Here is a 17,380-nt window from a genome sequence, read left to right on the forward strand (position 1 = left end):
GGGACTGGGATAGAGACAGGGGAATAGAGAGGGACTGGGATAGAGACAGGGGAATAGAGAGGGACTGGGATAGAGACAGGGGAATAGAGACAGGGGAATAGAGAGGGACTGGGATAGAGACAGGGGAATAGAGAGGGACTGGGATAGAGACAGGGGTAGAGACAGGGGAATAGAGAGGGACTGGAATAGAGACAGGGGAATAGAGAGGGACTGGGATAGAGACAGGGGAATAGAGACAGGGGAATAGAGAGGGACTGGGATAGAGACAAGGAAAGATGGACTGGGATAGAGACAGGGGAATAGAGAGGGACTGGGATAGAGACAGGGGAATAGAGAGGGACTGGAATAGAGACAGGGGAATAGAGAGGGACTGGAATAGAGACAGGGGAATAGAGAGAGACTGGGATAGAGACAGGGGAATAGAGAGGGACTGGGATAGAGACAGGGGAATAGAGAGGGACTGGGATAGAGACAGGGGAATAGAGACAGGGGAATAGAGAGGGACTGGGATAGAGACAGGGGAATAGAGAGGGACTGGGATAGAGACAGGGGAATAGAGAGGGACTGGAATAGAGACGGGAATAGAGAGGGACTGGAATAGAGACAGGGGAATAGAGAGGGACTGGAATAGAGAGAGACTGGAATAGAAACAGGGGAATAGAGAGGGACTGGAATAGAGACAGGGGAATAGAGAGAGACTGGAATAGAGACAGGGGGATAGAGAAGGACTGGAATAGAGACAGGGTAATAGAGAGGGACTGGAATAGAGACAGGGGAATAGAGAGAGACTGGAATAGAGACAGGGGGATAGAGAATGACTGGAATAGAGACAGGGGAATAGAGAGGGACTGGGATAGAGACAGGGGAATAGAGAGGGACTGGGATAGGGACAGGGATAGAGAGAGACTGGAATAGAGACAGGGGAATAGAGACAGGGGGATAGAGAGGGACTGGGATAGAGACAGGGATAGAGGGACTGGGATAGAGACAGGGATAGAGGGACTGGGATAGAGACAGGGGAATAGAGAGGGACTGGGATAGATACAGGGGAATAGAGAGGGAAAGAAGGGAAGATATTCAGTCACAAATGGCACCCTATTCCCCAAGTAGTTCACTAAATAGGGTGTGTGTGTGTGTGTGTGTGTGTGTGTGTGTGTGTGTGTGTGTATGTGTGTGTGTGTGTGTGTGTGTGTGCGCGCGTCCACGGCGGTGCCAGGGGAGACAGCGTGGTAGCAGCGTGGCGCCACTCGGCCGGTTTGTCACGTTCGCCAGCTGTTCCCGCTGTGTACTACCCTCCCCCCGGGTACATAGTATGGATAGACCCTGGCTGTTCCCACTGTGTACTTCCCTCCCCCTGGGTACATAGTATGGATAGGCCCTGGCTGTTCCTGCTGTGTACTTCCCTCCCCCTGGGTACATAGTCTGGATAGACCCTGGCTGTTCCCGCTGTGTACTTCCCTCCCCCTGGGTACATAGTCTGGATAGGCCCTGGCTGTTCCCGCTGTGTACTTCCCTCCCCCTGGGTACATAGTCTGGATAGGCCCTGGCTGTTCCCGCTGTGTACTTCCCTCCCCCTGGGTACATAGTCTGGATAGGCCCAGGCTGTTCCTGTCCTGGTGCTGATCCAGGGTCAGTCTAGATGGTTTGGACTGGCTGATCCAGCGTCACTCTAGATGGTTTGGACTGGCTGATCCAGGGTCAGTCTAGATGGTTTGGACTGGCTGATCCAGGGTCAGTCTAGATGGTTTGGACTGGCTGATCCAGGGTCAGTCTAGATGTTTTGGACTGGCTGATCCAGGGTCAGTCTAGATGGTTTGGACTGGCTGATCCAGGGTCAGTCTAGATGGTTTGGACTGGCTGATCCAGGGTCAGTCTAGATGGTTTGGACTGGCTGATCCAGGGTCAGTCTAGATGGTTTGGACTGGCTGATCCAGGGTCAGTCTAGATGGTTTGGACTGGCTGATCCAGGGTCAGTCTAGATGGTTTGGACTGGCTGATCCAGCGTCAGTCTAGATGGTTTGGACTGGCTGATCCAGGGTCAGTCTAGATGGTTTGGACTGGCTGATCCAGGGTCAGTCTAGATGGTTTGGACTGGCTGATCCAGCGTCAGTCTAGATGGTTTGGACTGGCTGATCCAGGGTCAGTCTAGGTTGTGTTGCGTTAGGCTAACTATCCTCCTAACATTCATCAACAATACATTTCTAGTTTGTATTCTTAGTGGAATGTATATCTCTTGTTGCCAGGATTTTTTATTTTACCTTTATTTAACTAGACAGTTAGGAACAAATTCATATTTACAACGTCGGCCAAACCCGGACGACGCTGGGGCCAATTGTGCGCCCTGCCCTATGGGGACTCCCAATCACGGCCGGATGTGATACAGCCCGGAATCGAACCAGGGACTGTAGTGACGCCTCTAGCACTGAGATGTAGTGCCTAAGACCGCTGCGCTACTCGGGAGCCCCAATATGGAGGATGTCTGTCAGCCAGTGTACTGAGATGTTCAATTCTATCTATAGTAGCTGGCTGATTCCCAGGTATAGTAGTACAGGACTGTAGGGATGATTGGCAGGCTGACACTTGTCTCATCCAGTGTACAGGACTCTTGCTATAATGAGGATAGTATGTCAATCATAAAGTGTAGTTACACAGGCTCCATCTCACCCAGACAGGCTGTTTCCTCTCTGTGGAAGAGATGTCCATCCCACCCAGACAGGCTGTTTCCTCTCTGTGGAAGAGATGTCCATCCCACCCAGACAGGCTGTTTCCTCTCTGTGGAAGAGATGTCCATCCCCACCCAGACAGGCTGTTTCCTCTCTGTGGAAGAGATCTCCATCCCCACCCAGACAGGCTGTTTCCTCTCTGTGGAAGAGATGTCCATCCCCACCCAGACAGGCTGTTTCCTCTCTGTGGAAGAGATGTCCATCCCACCCAGACAGGCTGTTTCCTCTCTGTGGAAGAGATGTCCATCCCCACCCAGACAGGCTGTTTCCTCTCTGTGGAAGAGATCTCCATCCCACCCAGACAGGCTGTTTCCTCTCTGTGGAAGAGATCTCCATCCCACCCAGACAGGCTGTTTCCTCTCTGTGGAAGAGATCTCCATCCCCACCCAGACAGGCTGTTTCCTCTCTGTGGAAGAGATCTCCATCCCACCCAGACAGGCTGTTTCCTCTCTGTGGAAGAGATCTCCATCCCCACCCAGACAGGCTGTTTCCTCTCTGTGGAAGAGATCTCCATCCCCACCCAGACAGGCTGTTTCCTCTCTGTGGAAGAGATCTCCATCCCCACCCAGACAGACTGTTTCCTCTCTGTGGAAGAGATCTCCATCTCACCCAGACAGGCTGTTTCCTCTCTGTGGAAGAGATGTCCATCCCCACCCAGACAGGCTGTTTCCTCTCTGTGGAAGAGATGTCCATCCCACCCAGACAGGCTGTTTCCTCTCTGTGGAAGAGATCTCCATCCCACCCAGACAGGCTGTTTCCTCTCTGTGGAAGAGATCTCCATCCCACCCAGACAGGCTGTTTCCTCTCTGTGGAAGAGATGTCCATCCCCACCCAGACAGGCTGTTTCCTCTCTGTGGAAGAGATCTCCATCCCCACCCAGACAGGCTGTTTCCTCTCTGTGGAAGAGATCTCCATCCCACCCAGACAGGCTGTTTCCTCTCTGTGGAAGAGATCTCCATCCCACCCAGACAGGCTGTTTCCTCTCTGTGGAAGAGATCTCCATCCCCACCCAGACAGGCTGTTTCCTCTCTGTGGAAGAGATCTCCATCCCACCCAGACAGGCTGTTTCCTCTCTGTGGAAGAGATCTCCATCCCCACCCAGACAGGCTGTTTCCTCTCTGTGGAAGAGATCTCCATCCCCACCCAGACAGGCTGTTTCCTCTCTGTGGAAGAGATCTCCATCCCCACCCAGACAGACTGTTTCCTCTCTGTGGAAGAGATCTCCATCTCACCCAGACAGGCTGTTTCCTCTCTGTGGAAGAGATGTCCATCCCACCCAGACAGGCTGTTTCCTCTCTGTGGAAGAGATCTCCATCCCACCCAGACAGGCTGTTTCCTCTCTGTGGAAGAGATGTCCATCTCACCCAGACAGGCTGTTTCCTCTCTGTGGAAGAGATGTCCATCCCACCCAGACAGGCTGTTTCCTCTCTGTGGAAGAGATCTCCATCCCCACCCAGACAGGCTGTTTTCTCTCTGTGGAAGAGATCTCCATCTCACCCAGACAGGCTGTTTCCTCTCTGTGGAAGAGATCTCCATCCCCACCCAGACAGGCTGTTTCCTCTCTGTGGAAGAGATCTCCATCCCCACCCAGACAGGCTGTTTCCTCTCTGTGGAAGAGATCTCCATCCCACCCAGACAGGCTGTTTCCTCTCTGTGGAAGAGATCTCCATCCCCACCCAGACAGGCTGTTTCCTCTCTGTGGAAGAGATCTCCATCCCACCCAGACAGGCTGTTTCCTCTCTGTGGAAGAGATGTCCATCCCCACCCAGACAGGCTGTTTCCTCTCTGTGGAAGAGATCTCCATCCCCACCCAGACAGGCTGTTTCCTCTCTGTGGAAGAGATCTCCTGCCGTCTAGCCTGCACTTATAGTTCTATCATTATCTACATCGATCGCGCTCCTCCTCTCTCCTCTCCTCACCTCTCCTCTTCCCCTCTCTCCTCCCCTCACCTCTCCTCCTCCCCTCTCCTCCTCTCTTCCCCTCCCCTCTCCTCCCCTCACCTCTCCTCCTCCCTCCTCTCTTCTCCTTCTCTCTCATCCCCTCCCCTCTCCTCCCATCACCTCTCCTCCTCCCTCCTCTCTTCTCCTTCTCTCTCCTCCCCTCACCTCTCCCCCTCTCTTCTCCTTCTGTCTCCTCCCCTCACCTCTCCTCCTCTCCTTCTCTCTCCTCCCCTCACCTCTCCTCCTCTCCTCTCCAGCGTGTCAGAGAGAGTTCTACTGGCTTGGCGCTGTCTCTTTTGTTTACCAGAAGTTGTCCGTCTAGCACGCCCGCTCTTCGCTGTTTTCACAAAACGTGTTGAACGTCCGTGACATGCAAAATGAAAATGTTCCTTAACGAACGGGCAGGTAGGCGGCTGACAGGGAAGTGGGCTGTGTGGTGGTGCTCGTCAGTGATTCCATGTAAATCATCTCTCACTACCGGGCTGTTTATGCCTCAGCTCCGTAACACAGACTCGCTTTGTTTACTGCGGAGGAGAAAGTTGTGGAAGTTTCAGTGGAACATTTCTTCATATCATCTTCATATCATCCTCTGAGGAAAAGGTTTAAATGGCCTTCATCAGAATGGACGATAGCCAGTTTTACAGTATACACATTAGAATGGGAGAGACAGAGTATTTCAGTATACACATTAGAATGGGAGGAGACAGAGTATTTCAGAGTATTTCAGTATACACATTAGAATGGGAGAGACAGAGTATTTCAGAGTATTTCAGTATACACATTAGAATGGGAGAGACAGAGTATTTCAGAGTATTTCAGTATACACATTAGAATGGGAGAGACAGAGTATTTCAGAGTATTTCAGTATACACATTAGAATGGGAGAGACAGAGTATTTCAGAGTATTTCAGTGTACACATTAGAATGGGAGAGACAGAGTATTTCAGTATACACACTAGAATGGGAGAGACAGAGTATTTCAGAGTATTTCAGTATACACATTAGAATGGGAGAGACAGAGTATTTCAGAGTATTTCAGTATACACATTAGAATGGGAGAGACAGAGTATTTCAGAGTATTTCAGTATACACATTAGAATGGGAGAGACAGAGTATTTCAGAGTATTTCAGTATACACATTAGAATGGGAGAGACAGAGTATTTCAGTATACACATTAGAATGGGAGAGACAGAGTATTTCAGAGTATTTCAGTATACACATTAGAATGGGAGAGACAGAGTATTTCAGAGTATTTCAGTATACACATTAGAATGGGAGAGACAGAGTATTTCAGTATACACACTAGAATGGGAGAGACAGAGTATTTCAGAGTATTTCAGTATACACATTAGAGTGGGAGGAGACAGAGTATTTCAGTATACACATTAGAATGGGAGGAGACAGAGTATTTCAGTATACACATATCTCTCTCATAGAAAGACCCATATCCTGATGATTATTTATAGAAAGACCCATATCCTGATTATTATTTATAGAAAGACCCATATCCTGATGATTATTTATAGAAAAACCCATATCCTGATTATTATTTATAGAAAGACCAATATCCTGATTATTATTTATAGAAAGACCCATATCCTGATTATTATTTATAGAAAGACCCATATCCTGATTATTATTTATAGAAAGACCCATATCCTGATTATTATTTATAGAAAGAATTCATTCCTGATTCTGTCAGAAACACTTCTATGGTTTCCAACTCTCCAGGAATCAGAGTGTACCTTCTACTATTCCCAGAATAGTATTTTTAATTCCTGAATTTAAATGGTGTTTTATTGAACCTTTATTTAACAAGGCAAGTCAAATTAGACAAATTCTTATTTACAGCGACGGCCTACCCCGGCCCAAACCCGGACGACGCTGGGCCAATTGCGCGCCGCCCTATGGGACTCCCAATCACGGCCGGTTGTGATACAGCCTGGATGAACTATCTAAATTAGAATCTCAATTAGAATCTCAATTAGAATCTAAATTAGAATCTAAATTAGAATCTAAATTAGAATCTAAATTAGAATCTCCTGTTCGGTCTGATTGACATGAAATATGTGTCACTTTTTTTTTCACACTAATATTTTGCAACCACATCCTAGAAAGACCCTCCTTCAATTTGATCTGTGAGTAACAGATTAGACCTCATGGTAATGTCTCTGGGCCACTTAAACAGAAGTGCCCTTAATGGTAATTCAACTATGGGAAGGTAATAGACAGGTCTTTATAGTAAGACAAATGAACTGATGCAGTAGGTTACAAAGAGCAGTGTGTTAGTGCTAACCCGGGGTCGGAGGGAAGGTGAACAGCTGGGTGATTGATGGACATGGTGCCGGTGTGAGCCTGTTGGATCAATGCACAACAACGAGCGACTGTGTGACATTATCGAGCGGCGGGGGGGGGGAGGGACTGTCGCTGTATCACCCAGACATCAATAGGGGGTGGGAGGAGAGCAACAGAGGGTGGGGGGAAAGGGTAGATGGAGAGAGATAGAGACAGAGGTGCGACAGCAAGAGAGAAAGAGAAGGTTAAAGAAGTTTTCTTTATTAATTGATGTATTTTTACTTACTGTGAAGTCAGCAGCGGTAGTAATTCAATATGGCCGCCCCAGGGGAGTGGCTGAGGAGCCTGTAGCTTGACTGCCTGTAAGCCTTTATTTATGTTGGAATACACACACTTGTTAATGACTGGTGATGTACAACCTACCCTCTGTTATAGCCTGAGGACTTAATGTCTCTGTCCATCTCTCTCTCTGTCCATCTCTCTCTCTGTCCATCTCTCCATCTCTGTCCATCTCCATCTCTGTCCATCTCCATCTCTCTCTCTCTGTCCATCTCTCTCTCTCTGTCCATCTCTGTCCATCTCCATCTCTCTCTCTCTGTCCATCTCCATCTCTCTCTCTCTGTCCATCTCCATCTCTCTCTCTCTGTCCATCTCTCTCTCTCTGTCCATCTCTCTCTCTCTGTCCATCTCTCTCTCTGTCCATCTCCATCTCTCCATCTCTGTCCATCTCCATCTCTCTCTCTCTGTCCATCTCCATCTCTCTCTCTGTCCATCTCCATCTCTCTCTCTCTGTCCATCTCTCTCTCTCTGTCCATCTCTGTCCATCTCCATCTCTCTCTCTCTGTCCATCTCCATCTCTCTCTCTGTCCATCTCTCTCTCTCTGTCCATCTCTGTCCATCTCCATCTCTCTCTCTCTGTCCATCTCTCTCTCTCTGCCCATCTCCACCTCTCTCTCTCTGTCCATCTCTCTCTCTCTGTCCATCTCCATCTCTCTCTCTCTGTCCATCTCTCTCTCTGTCCATCTCCATCTCTCTCTCTCTGTCCATCTCTCTCTCTCTGTCCATCTCCACCTCTCTCTCTCTGTCCATCTCTCTCTCTCTGTCCATCTCCATCTCTCTCTCTCTGTCCATCTCTCTCTCTGTCCATCTCTGTCCATCTCCATCTCTCTCTCTCTGTCCATCTCCATCTCTCTCTCTGTCCATCTCTCTCTCTCTGTCCATCTCTGTCCATCTCCATCTCTCTCTCTCTGTCCATCTCTCTCTCTCTGCCCATCTCCACCTCTCTCTCTCTGTCCATCTCTCTCTCTCTGTCCATCTCCATCTCTCTCTCTCTGTCCATCTCTCTCTCTGTCCATCTCCATCTCTCTCTCTCTGTCCATCTCTCTCTCTGTCCATCTCCATCTCTCTCTCTGTCTATCTCTCTCTCAATCTCTCTTTCTTTACGCTCTCTTCCTCCCTCCCTCTTTCCCTTCCTCTCTCTCCTCTCCTCTCCTCTCCATCAGTCCATAGATCCTGCCCAGCAGTTCACCTGGGAGAATTCCAACATGGAGGTGAACAAACCAAAGAACCGTTATGCTAATGTCATCTCATATGACCACTCCAGAGTCGTCCTGACGTCTGTCGATGGTGAGTAGCTCCTCAGCTTCGTTTATAACTTCTCAATACACTCACTGTCAGACTCCGACAGCTGTATAACATGTCATCATTCATTCACCCCTGTAGTAAAAGGTACATACTGTATATCGTCAGTGTTTGAAGCTTGGTGATTTGAGACTTGGCTCCAACAGCCACTCAGTCACCTCAACTTCTCTGGAGATACGGTATCTCTATTATTCTGTATCTCATACCCTCTCCCCTCCCTCCCTACCCTCTCCCCATGCCCTCTCCCTCCCTCTATACCCTCTCCCCTCCCTCCATACCCTCTCCCTTCCTTCCATGCCCTCTCCCCATGCCCTCTCCCCTCCCTCCATGCCCTCTCCCAATGCCCTCTCCCCTCCCTCCATGCCCTCTCCCCTCCCTCCATACCCTCTCCCTTCCTTCCATGCCCTCTCCCCATACCCTCTCCCCTCCCTCCATGCCCTCTCCCAATGCCCTCTCCCCTCCCTCCATGCCCTCTCCCCTCCCTCCATACCCTCACCCCTCCCTCCATGCCCTCTCCCCTCTCCCCATGCCCTCTCCCCTCCCTCCATACCCTCTCCCCTCCATCCATACCCACCCCCTCCCTCTATACCCTCTCCCCTCCCTCCATACCCTCTCCCCTCCCTCCATACCCTCTCCCCTCCCTCCATACCCTCTCCCTTCCTTTCATACCCTCTCCCCTCCCTCCATGCCCTCTCCCCTCCCTCCATACCCTCTCCCTTCCTTTCATGCCCTCTCCCCTCCCTCCATACCCTCTCCCGTCCCTCCATGCCCTCTCCCCTCCCTCCATGCCCTCTCCCCTCCCTCCATGCCCTCTCCCCTCCCTCCATGCCCTCTCCCCTCTCCCCATGCCCTCTCCCCATGCCCTCTCCCCTCCCTCCATGCCCTCTCCCCTCCCTCCATGCCCTCTCCCCTCCCTCCATACCCTCTCCCCTCCCTCCATACCCTCTCCCCTCCATCCATACCCTCTCCCCTCCCTCCATACCCTCTCCCCTCCCTCATACCCTCTCCCCTCCCCCCATACCCTCTCCCCTCCCTCCATACCCTCTCCCTTCCTTTCATGCCCTCTCCCCTCCCTCCATACCCTCTCCCCTCCCTCCATGCCCTCTCCCCTCTCCCCATGCCCTCTCCCCTCTCCCCATGCCCTCTCCCCTCTCCCCATGCCCTCTCCCCTCTCCCCATGCCCTCTCCCCTCCCTCCATGCCCTCTCCCCTCCCTCCATACCCTCTCCCCTCCCTCCATACCCTCTCCCCTCCCCCCATACCCTCTCCCCTCCCTCCATACCCTCTCCCCTCCCTCCATGCCCTCTCCCCTCCCTCCATACCCTCTCCCCATACCCTCTCCCTTCCTTCCATGCCCTCTCCCCTCTCTCCATGCCCTCTCCCCTCTCCCCATGCCCTCTCCCCTCCCTCCATGCCCTCTCCCCTCCCTCCATGCCCTCTCCCCTCCCTCCATGCCCTCTCCCCTCCCTCCATGCCCTCTCCCCTCCCTCCATGCCCTCTCCCCTCTCCCCATGCCCTCTCCCCTCCCTCCGTGCCCTCTCCCCTCTCCCCGTGCCCTCTCCCCTCCCTCCATGCCCTCTCCCCTCTCCCCGTGCCCTCTCCCCTCCCTCCATGCCCTCTCCCCTCCCTCCATACCCATCCCCTCCCTCCATGTCCTCTCCCTCTCCCCTCCATACCCTCTCCCCTCCATACCCTATCCCCTCTCCCCTCTCCCCTCTCCCCTCCCTCCATACCCTCTCCCCATCCCCTCCCTCCATGTCCTCTCCCTCAGCTGTTCCTGGTAGCGACTACATCAACGCCAACTACATAGACGGCTACAGGAAACAGAATGCCTACATCGCTACGCAGGGCCCGCTTCCCGAGACCCTCAGCGACTTCTGGAGGATGGTGTGGGAGCAGAGGGCTCACACTATCGTCATGATGACACGACTGGAGGAGAAGTCACGCGTGAGTACAATGACTCTGACCACGTGTACATACCGCAGGTCTCACTGGTACAACCATCACTTTCAGGTGACGTCCCTCTTCCTGTACTTCTGTAACCAGATAGCTGTCTTGTTATTGTTGTTGTCCATTGTTTGTCTTACTTTGAAGACCTGATCTATGAGTCACTTCTCAGGCCTTTGGACTGCTCCCACCGCTGTCAGTCCTAACAGCCCCCCCCCCCATACTGCCATGCTTTACATAATGATGACAGGGACTTCCTGACTCGTTGGACTTCCTGACTCGTTGGACTTCCTATATAATACCCTGACCTTGACCTGGCCCAGATCACATGACAGTCCTGTAGTCAACAAAGTCCCGTCTGCTCTTCTTGTACCAGAGTTCTAAGGCCATCTGATTATATTTCTTGTTACCATGCGTCAGCTATGACAGAGATACCCTACAGACACAGTCCTGACACCCACCCTGCTGGCCTGCGTCAGCTATGACAGAGATACCCTACAGACACAGTCCTGACACCCACCCTGCTGGCCTGCGTCAGCTATGACAGAGATACCCTACAGACACAGTCCTGACACCCACCCTGCTGGCCTGCGTCAGCTATGACAGAGATACCCTACAGACACAGTCCTGACATACATCCTGCTGGCCTGCATCAGCTATGACAGAGATACCCTACCCCCTGTCTCAGACACAGTCCTGACATACACCCTGCTGGCCTGCGTCAGCTATGCCAGAGATACCCTACCCCCTGTCTCAGACACAGTCCTGACATACACCCTGCTGGCCTGCGTCAGCTATGACAGAGATACCCTACCCCCTGTCTCAGACACAGTCCTGACATACACCCTGCTGGCCTGCGTCAGCTATGCCAGAGATACCCTACCCCCTGTCTCAGACACAGTCCTGACATACACCCTGCTGGCCTGCGTCAGCTATGACAGAGATACCCTACCCCCTGTCTCAGACACAGTCCTGACATACACCCTGCTGGCCTGCGTCAGCTATGACAGAGATACCCTACCCCCTGTCTCAGACACAGTCCTGACATACACCCTGCTGGCCTGCGTCAGCTATGACAGAGATACCCTACCCCCTGTCTCAGACACAGTCCTGACATACACCCTGCTGGCCTGCATCAGCTATGATGCCGTAGAAAGAACATTACTCCTGTTCTGTGCCTGTGCTGGGGAGAGATGGATAGATGCTAGAGATAATAGAGGACATGTAAAACAGACAGAGATAATAGAGGACATGTAAAACAGACAGAGATAATAGAGGACATGTAAAACAGACAGAGATAATAGAGGACATGTAAAACAGACAGAGACAGATAATGAGGCTGTAGAGGTGAAGGTCAGGTAGAAGATAGGAGAGACAGAGATAATAGAGGACATGTAAAACAGACAGAGATAATAGAGGACATGTAAAACAGAGACAGATAATGAGGCTGTAGAGGTGAATGTCAGGTAGAAGATAGGAGAGACCGAGATAATAGAGGACATGTAAAACAGACAGAGATAATAGAGGACATGTAAAACAGACAGAGACAGATAATGAGGCTGTAGAGGTGAAGGTCAGGTAGAAGATAGGAGAGACAGAGATAATAGAGGACATGTAAAACAGACAGAGATAATAGAGGACATGTAAAACAGACAGAGATAATAGAGGACATGTAAAACAGACAGAGATAATAGAGGACATGTAAAACAGACAGAGATAATAGAGGACATGTAAAACAGACAGAGATAATAGAGGACATGTAAAACAGACAGAGATAATAGAGGACATGTAAAACAGACAGAGATAATAGAGGACATGTAAAACAGACAGAGATAATAGAGGACATGTAAAACAGACAGAGATAAGAGGACATGTAAAACAGACAGAGATAATAGAGGACATGTAAAACAGACAGAGATAATAGAGGACATGTAAAACAGACAGAGATAATAGAGGACATGTAAAACAGACAGAGATAATAGAGGACAGAGGACATGTAAAACACACAGATAGAACAGCAGCCGTGTGACTCAGAGTCTGACAGAGGAGGTTTCAGTCACTCAAACACTAGGGGGGGTGTGGTGACGTGTGTCTCTGACGGGGCCTGTTTGTGGCAGTGTGGGAACAGAGATGGAGACTAGAGGTGTCAGGATTGTTGTTTACATCCTCTGAACTGAGAGACACAATGGTCTCTGTTTAGACTGAGAGATACAATGGTCTCTGTCTGGACTGAGAGACACAATGGTCTCTGTTTAGACTGAGAGACACAATGGTCTCTGTCTGGACTGAGAGACACAATGGTCTCTGTCTGGACTGAGAGACACAATGGTCTCTGTTTAGACTGAGAGACACAATGTTCTCTGTTTAGACTGAGAGACACAATGGTCTCTGTCTGGACTGAGAGACACAATGGTCTCTGTCTGGACTGAGAGACACAATGGTCTCTGTCTGGACTGAGACACGATGGTCTCTGTCTGGACTGAGAGACACGATGGTCTCTGTCTGGACTGAGAGACACAATGGTCTCTGTCTGGACTGAGAGACACAATGGTCTCTGTCTGGACTGAGAGACACAATGGTCTCTGTCTGGACTGAGAGACACAATGGTCTCTGTCTGGACTGAGAGACACAATGGTCTCTGTCTGGACTGAGAGACACAATGGTCTCTGTCTGGACTGAGAGACACGATGGTCTCTGTCTGGACTGAGAGACACGATGGTCTCTGTTTAGACTGAGAGACACGATGGTCTCTGTTTAGACTGAGAGACACGATGGTCTCTGTTTAGACTGAGAGACACGATGGTCTCTGTTTAGACTGAGAGACACGATGGTCTCTGTTTAGACTGAGAGACACGATGGTCTCTGTTTAGACTGAGAGACACGATGGTCTCTGTTTAGACTGAGAGACACAATGGTCTCTGTCTGGACTGAGAGACACGATGGTCTCTGTTTAGACTGAGAGACACGATGGTCTCTGTTTAGACTGAGAGACACAATGGTCTCTGTTTAGACTGAGAGACACGATGGTCTCTGTTTAGACTGAGAGACACGATGGTCTCTGTTTAGACTGAGAGACACGATGGTCTCTGTCTGGACTGAGAGACACGATGGTCTCTGTCTGGACTGAGAGACACGATGGTCTCTGTTTAGACTGAGAGACACGATGGTCTCTGTTTAGACTGAGAGACACGATGGTCTCTGTTTAGACTGAGAGACACGATGGTCTCTGTTTAGACTGAGAGACACGATGGTCTCTGTTTAGACTGAGAGACACGATGGTCTCTGTTTAGACTGAGAGACACGATGGTCTCTGTTTAGACTGAGAGACACAATGGTCTCTGTCTGGACTGAGAGACACGATGGTCTCTGTTTAGACTGAGAGACACGATGGTCTCTGTTTAGACTGAGAGACACAATGGTCTCTGTTTAGACTGAGAGACACGATGGTCTCTGTTTAGACTGAGAGACACGATGGTCTCTGTCTGGACTGAGAGACACGATGGTCTCTGTCTGGACTGAGAGACACGATGGTCTCTGTTTAGACTGAGAGACACGATGGTCTCTGTTTAGACTGAGAGACACGATGGTCTCTGTCTGGACTGAGAGACACGATGGTCTCTGTTTAGACTGAGAGACACGATGGTCTCTGTCTGGACTGAGAGACACGATGGTCTCTGTTTAGACTGAGAGACACAATGGTCTCTGTTTAGACTGAGAGACACAATGGTCTCTGTTTAGACTGAGAGACACAATGGTCTCTGTCTGGACTGAGAGACACGATGGTCTCTGTTTAGACTGAGAGACACGATGGTCTCTGTTTAGACTGAGAGACACGATGGTCTCTGTTTAGACTGAGAGACACGATGGTCTCTGTTTAGACTGAGAGACACGATGGTCTCTGTTTAGACTGAGAGACACGATGGTCTCTGTTTAGACTGAGAGACACGATGGTCTCTGTTTAGACTGAGAGACACGATGGTCTCTGTTTAGACTGAGAGACACGATGGTCTCTGTTTAGACTGAGAGACACGATGGTCTCTGTTTAGACTGAGAGACACGATGGTCTCTGTTTAGACTGAGAGACACGATGGTCTCTGTCTGGACTGAGAGACACGATGGTCTCTGTTTAGACTGAGAGACACGATGGTCTCTGTTTAGACTGAGAGACACGATGGTCTCTGTCTGGACTGAGAGACACGATGGTCTCTGTTTAGACTGAGAGACACGATGGTCTCTGTTTAGACTGAGAGACAGGGAAATGTCCGTTTACAGGAGAGAGTATTTATAGGAGAAAAGGTTATGCCTCTTTTATCTGGTACTGCATCCAAGTGTCAGCTCTCCTGTTGTCTACACAGTTTCTGTCTGGTTAAGATAGCAGTACTGTTGCTACCTCCCTTCCCCTCTCTCTCTCTCTCCCTTCCTCCCTCCCGCCTTTCCGTCCCTCTTCATGTATCCCAAATCGATGAGAGAGCGTATCCTGGTAGCCTTTAACAAGTCGGCATTTTCAACAGGCTTTCCATTGACTTTGACCTTCTGTTTGGTGACAACAACATGCTCTGCCTTCGCCCGTCCTGAATGGACCCCTGTTGTAGTGCACTACCTAAAGCAGGTTACCAGTTGGAGCGCGGCCCACTGTCTGTCTGTTCTCGCTATGCTCTGAAGAAGATTGGATCTGAATGGCACATTGAAGATAATGTGGACTGTTTCAGACTGTCAGTGGACCTGATGAGGTTGTTTCTGGTTTTCTAAATCTGTTATTTCTTGGTGTATAAAGCAGACTTGAGGTTTAACTAGTATTTATAAAACGTGTTCTTTGGATCCTGAATTGATAACAGGGGAGTTATTCACGATTACCCAGATTCCCTGGGTAGTAGAATGGATGACCAGTCCGTTTGGATAGCAACCATGCCAGTAGAATGGATGACCAGTCCGTTTGGATAGCAACCATGCCAGTAGAATGGATGACCAGTACGTTTGGATAGCAACCATGCCAGTAGAATGGATGACCAGTCCGTTTGGATAGCAACTATGCCAGTAGAATGGATGACCAGTCCGTTTGGATAGCAACCATGCCAGTAGAATGGATGACCAGTCCGTTTTGGATAGCAACCATGCCAGTAGAATGGATGACCAGTACGTTTGGATAGCAACCATGCCAGTAGAATGGATGACCAGTACGTTTTGGATAGCAACCATGCCAGTAGAATGGATGACCAGCCCGTTTTGGATAGCAACCATGCCAGTAGAATGGATTACCAGTACGTTTGGATAGCAACCATGCCAGTAGAATGGATGACCAGTACGTTTGGATAGCAACCATGCCAGTAGAATGGATTACCAGTACGTTTGGATAGCAACCATGCCAGTAGAATGGATGACCAGTACGTTTTGGATAGCAACCATGCCATTAGAATGGATGACCAGGCCGTTTGGATAGCAACCATGCCAGTAGAATGGATGACCAGTCCGTTTTGGATAGCAACCATGCCATTAGAATGGATGACCAGGCCGTTTGGATAGCAACCATGCCAGTAGAATGGATGACCAGTCCGTTTTGGATAGCAACCATGCCAGTAGAATGGATGACCAGTCCGTTTTGGATAGCAACCATGCCAGTAGAATGGATGACCAGTCCGTTTTGGATAGCAACCATGCCAGTAGAATGGATGACCAGTCCGTTTTGGATAGCAACCATGCCAGTAGAATGGATGACCAGTCTGTTTGGATAGCAACCATGCCAGTAGAATGGATGACCAGTACGTTTGGATAGCAACCATGCCAGTAGAATGGATGACCAGTACGTTTGGATAGCAACTTCAGAATCTCAGAAATAACACCTGGCTATTGTTCAGAATGTCTGGTGAAGGGATGAAACAAAACTAATTAACTTTTTTATGAAATCATGTCATTATTTATTTATATATATACAGTGGGGAGAACAAGTATTTGATACAGTGCCAATTTTGCAGGTTTTCCTACTTACAAAGCATGTAGAGGTCTGTCATTTTTATCATAGGTACACTTCAACTGTGAGAGACGGAATCTAAAACAAAAATCCAGAAAATCACATTGTATGATTTTTAAGTAATTAAATTGCATTTTATTGCATGACATAAGTATTTGATAACCTACCAACCAGTAAGAATTCCGGCTCTCACAGACATGTTAGTTTTTCTTTAAGAAGCCCTCCTGTTCTCCACTCATTACCTGTATTAGTTGAAGTCGGATGTTTGCATACACCTTAGCCAACTACATTTAAACTCAGTTTTTCTCATTTCCTGGCGTTTAATCCTAGTAAAAATTTCCTGTCTTAGGTCAGTTAGGATCACCACTTTATTTTAAGAATGTGAAATGTCAGAATAATAGGATAGAGAATGATTTATTTCAGCTTTTATTTCTTTCATCACATTCCCAGTGGGTCAGAAGTTTACATACACTCAATTAGTATTTGGTAGCATTGCCTTTAAATTGTTTAACTTTGGTCAAACGTTTCAGGTAGCCTTCCACAATCTTCCCACAATATGTTTGGTGAATTTTGGCCCATTCCTCCTGACAGAGCTGGTGTAACTGAGTCAGGTTTGTAGGCCTCCTTGCTCGCACACGCTTTTTCAGTTCTGCCCACAAATTTGCTATGGGATTGAGGTCAGGGCTTTGTGATGGCCACTCCAATACCTTGACTTTGTTGTCCTTAAGCCATTTTGCCATAACTTTGGAAGTATGCTTGGGGTCATTGTCGATTTGGAATACCCATTTGTGACCAAGCTTTAACTGCCTGACTGATGTCTTGAGATGTTGCTTCAATTTATCCACATAATCTTCCATCCTCATGAAGCC

General features: G+C 49.3%; 1 protein-coding gene across 1 annotated transcript in view; it reads left to right on the forward strand.

Moving 5' to 3' along the window:
• LOC129813543 (receptor-type tyrosine-protein phosphatase F-like) overlaps positions 1 to 17,380 on the forward strand; it is a 488,239-nt gene that overhangs the window by 445,724 nt on the left and 25,135 nt on the right. The window contains exons 32-33 of the mRNA XM_055865838.1: positions 8,462 to 8,585; positions 10,371 to 10,546. Of these exons, the coding sequence (XP_055721813.1) occupies positions 8,462 to 8,585; positions 10,371 to 10,546 (300 nt within the window). The remainder of the gene's footprint in view (positions 1 to 8,461; positions 8,586 to 10,370; positions 10,547 to 17,380) is intronic.

This window comes from Salvelinus fontinalis, chromosome 17, assembly GCF_029448725.1.
Source record: "Salvelinus fontinalis isolate EN_2023a chromosome 17, ASM2944872v1, whole genome shotgun sequence".
NCBI lineage: Eukaryota > Metazoa > Chordata > Actinopteri > Salmoniformes > Salmonidae > Salvelinus > Salvelinus fontinalis.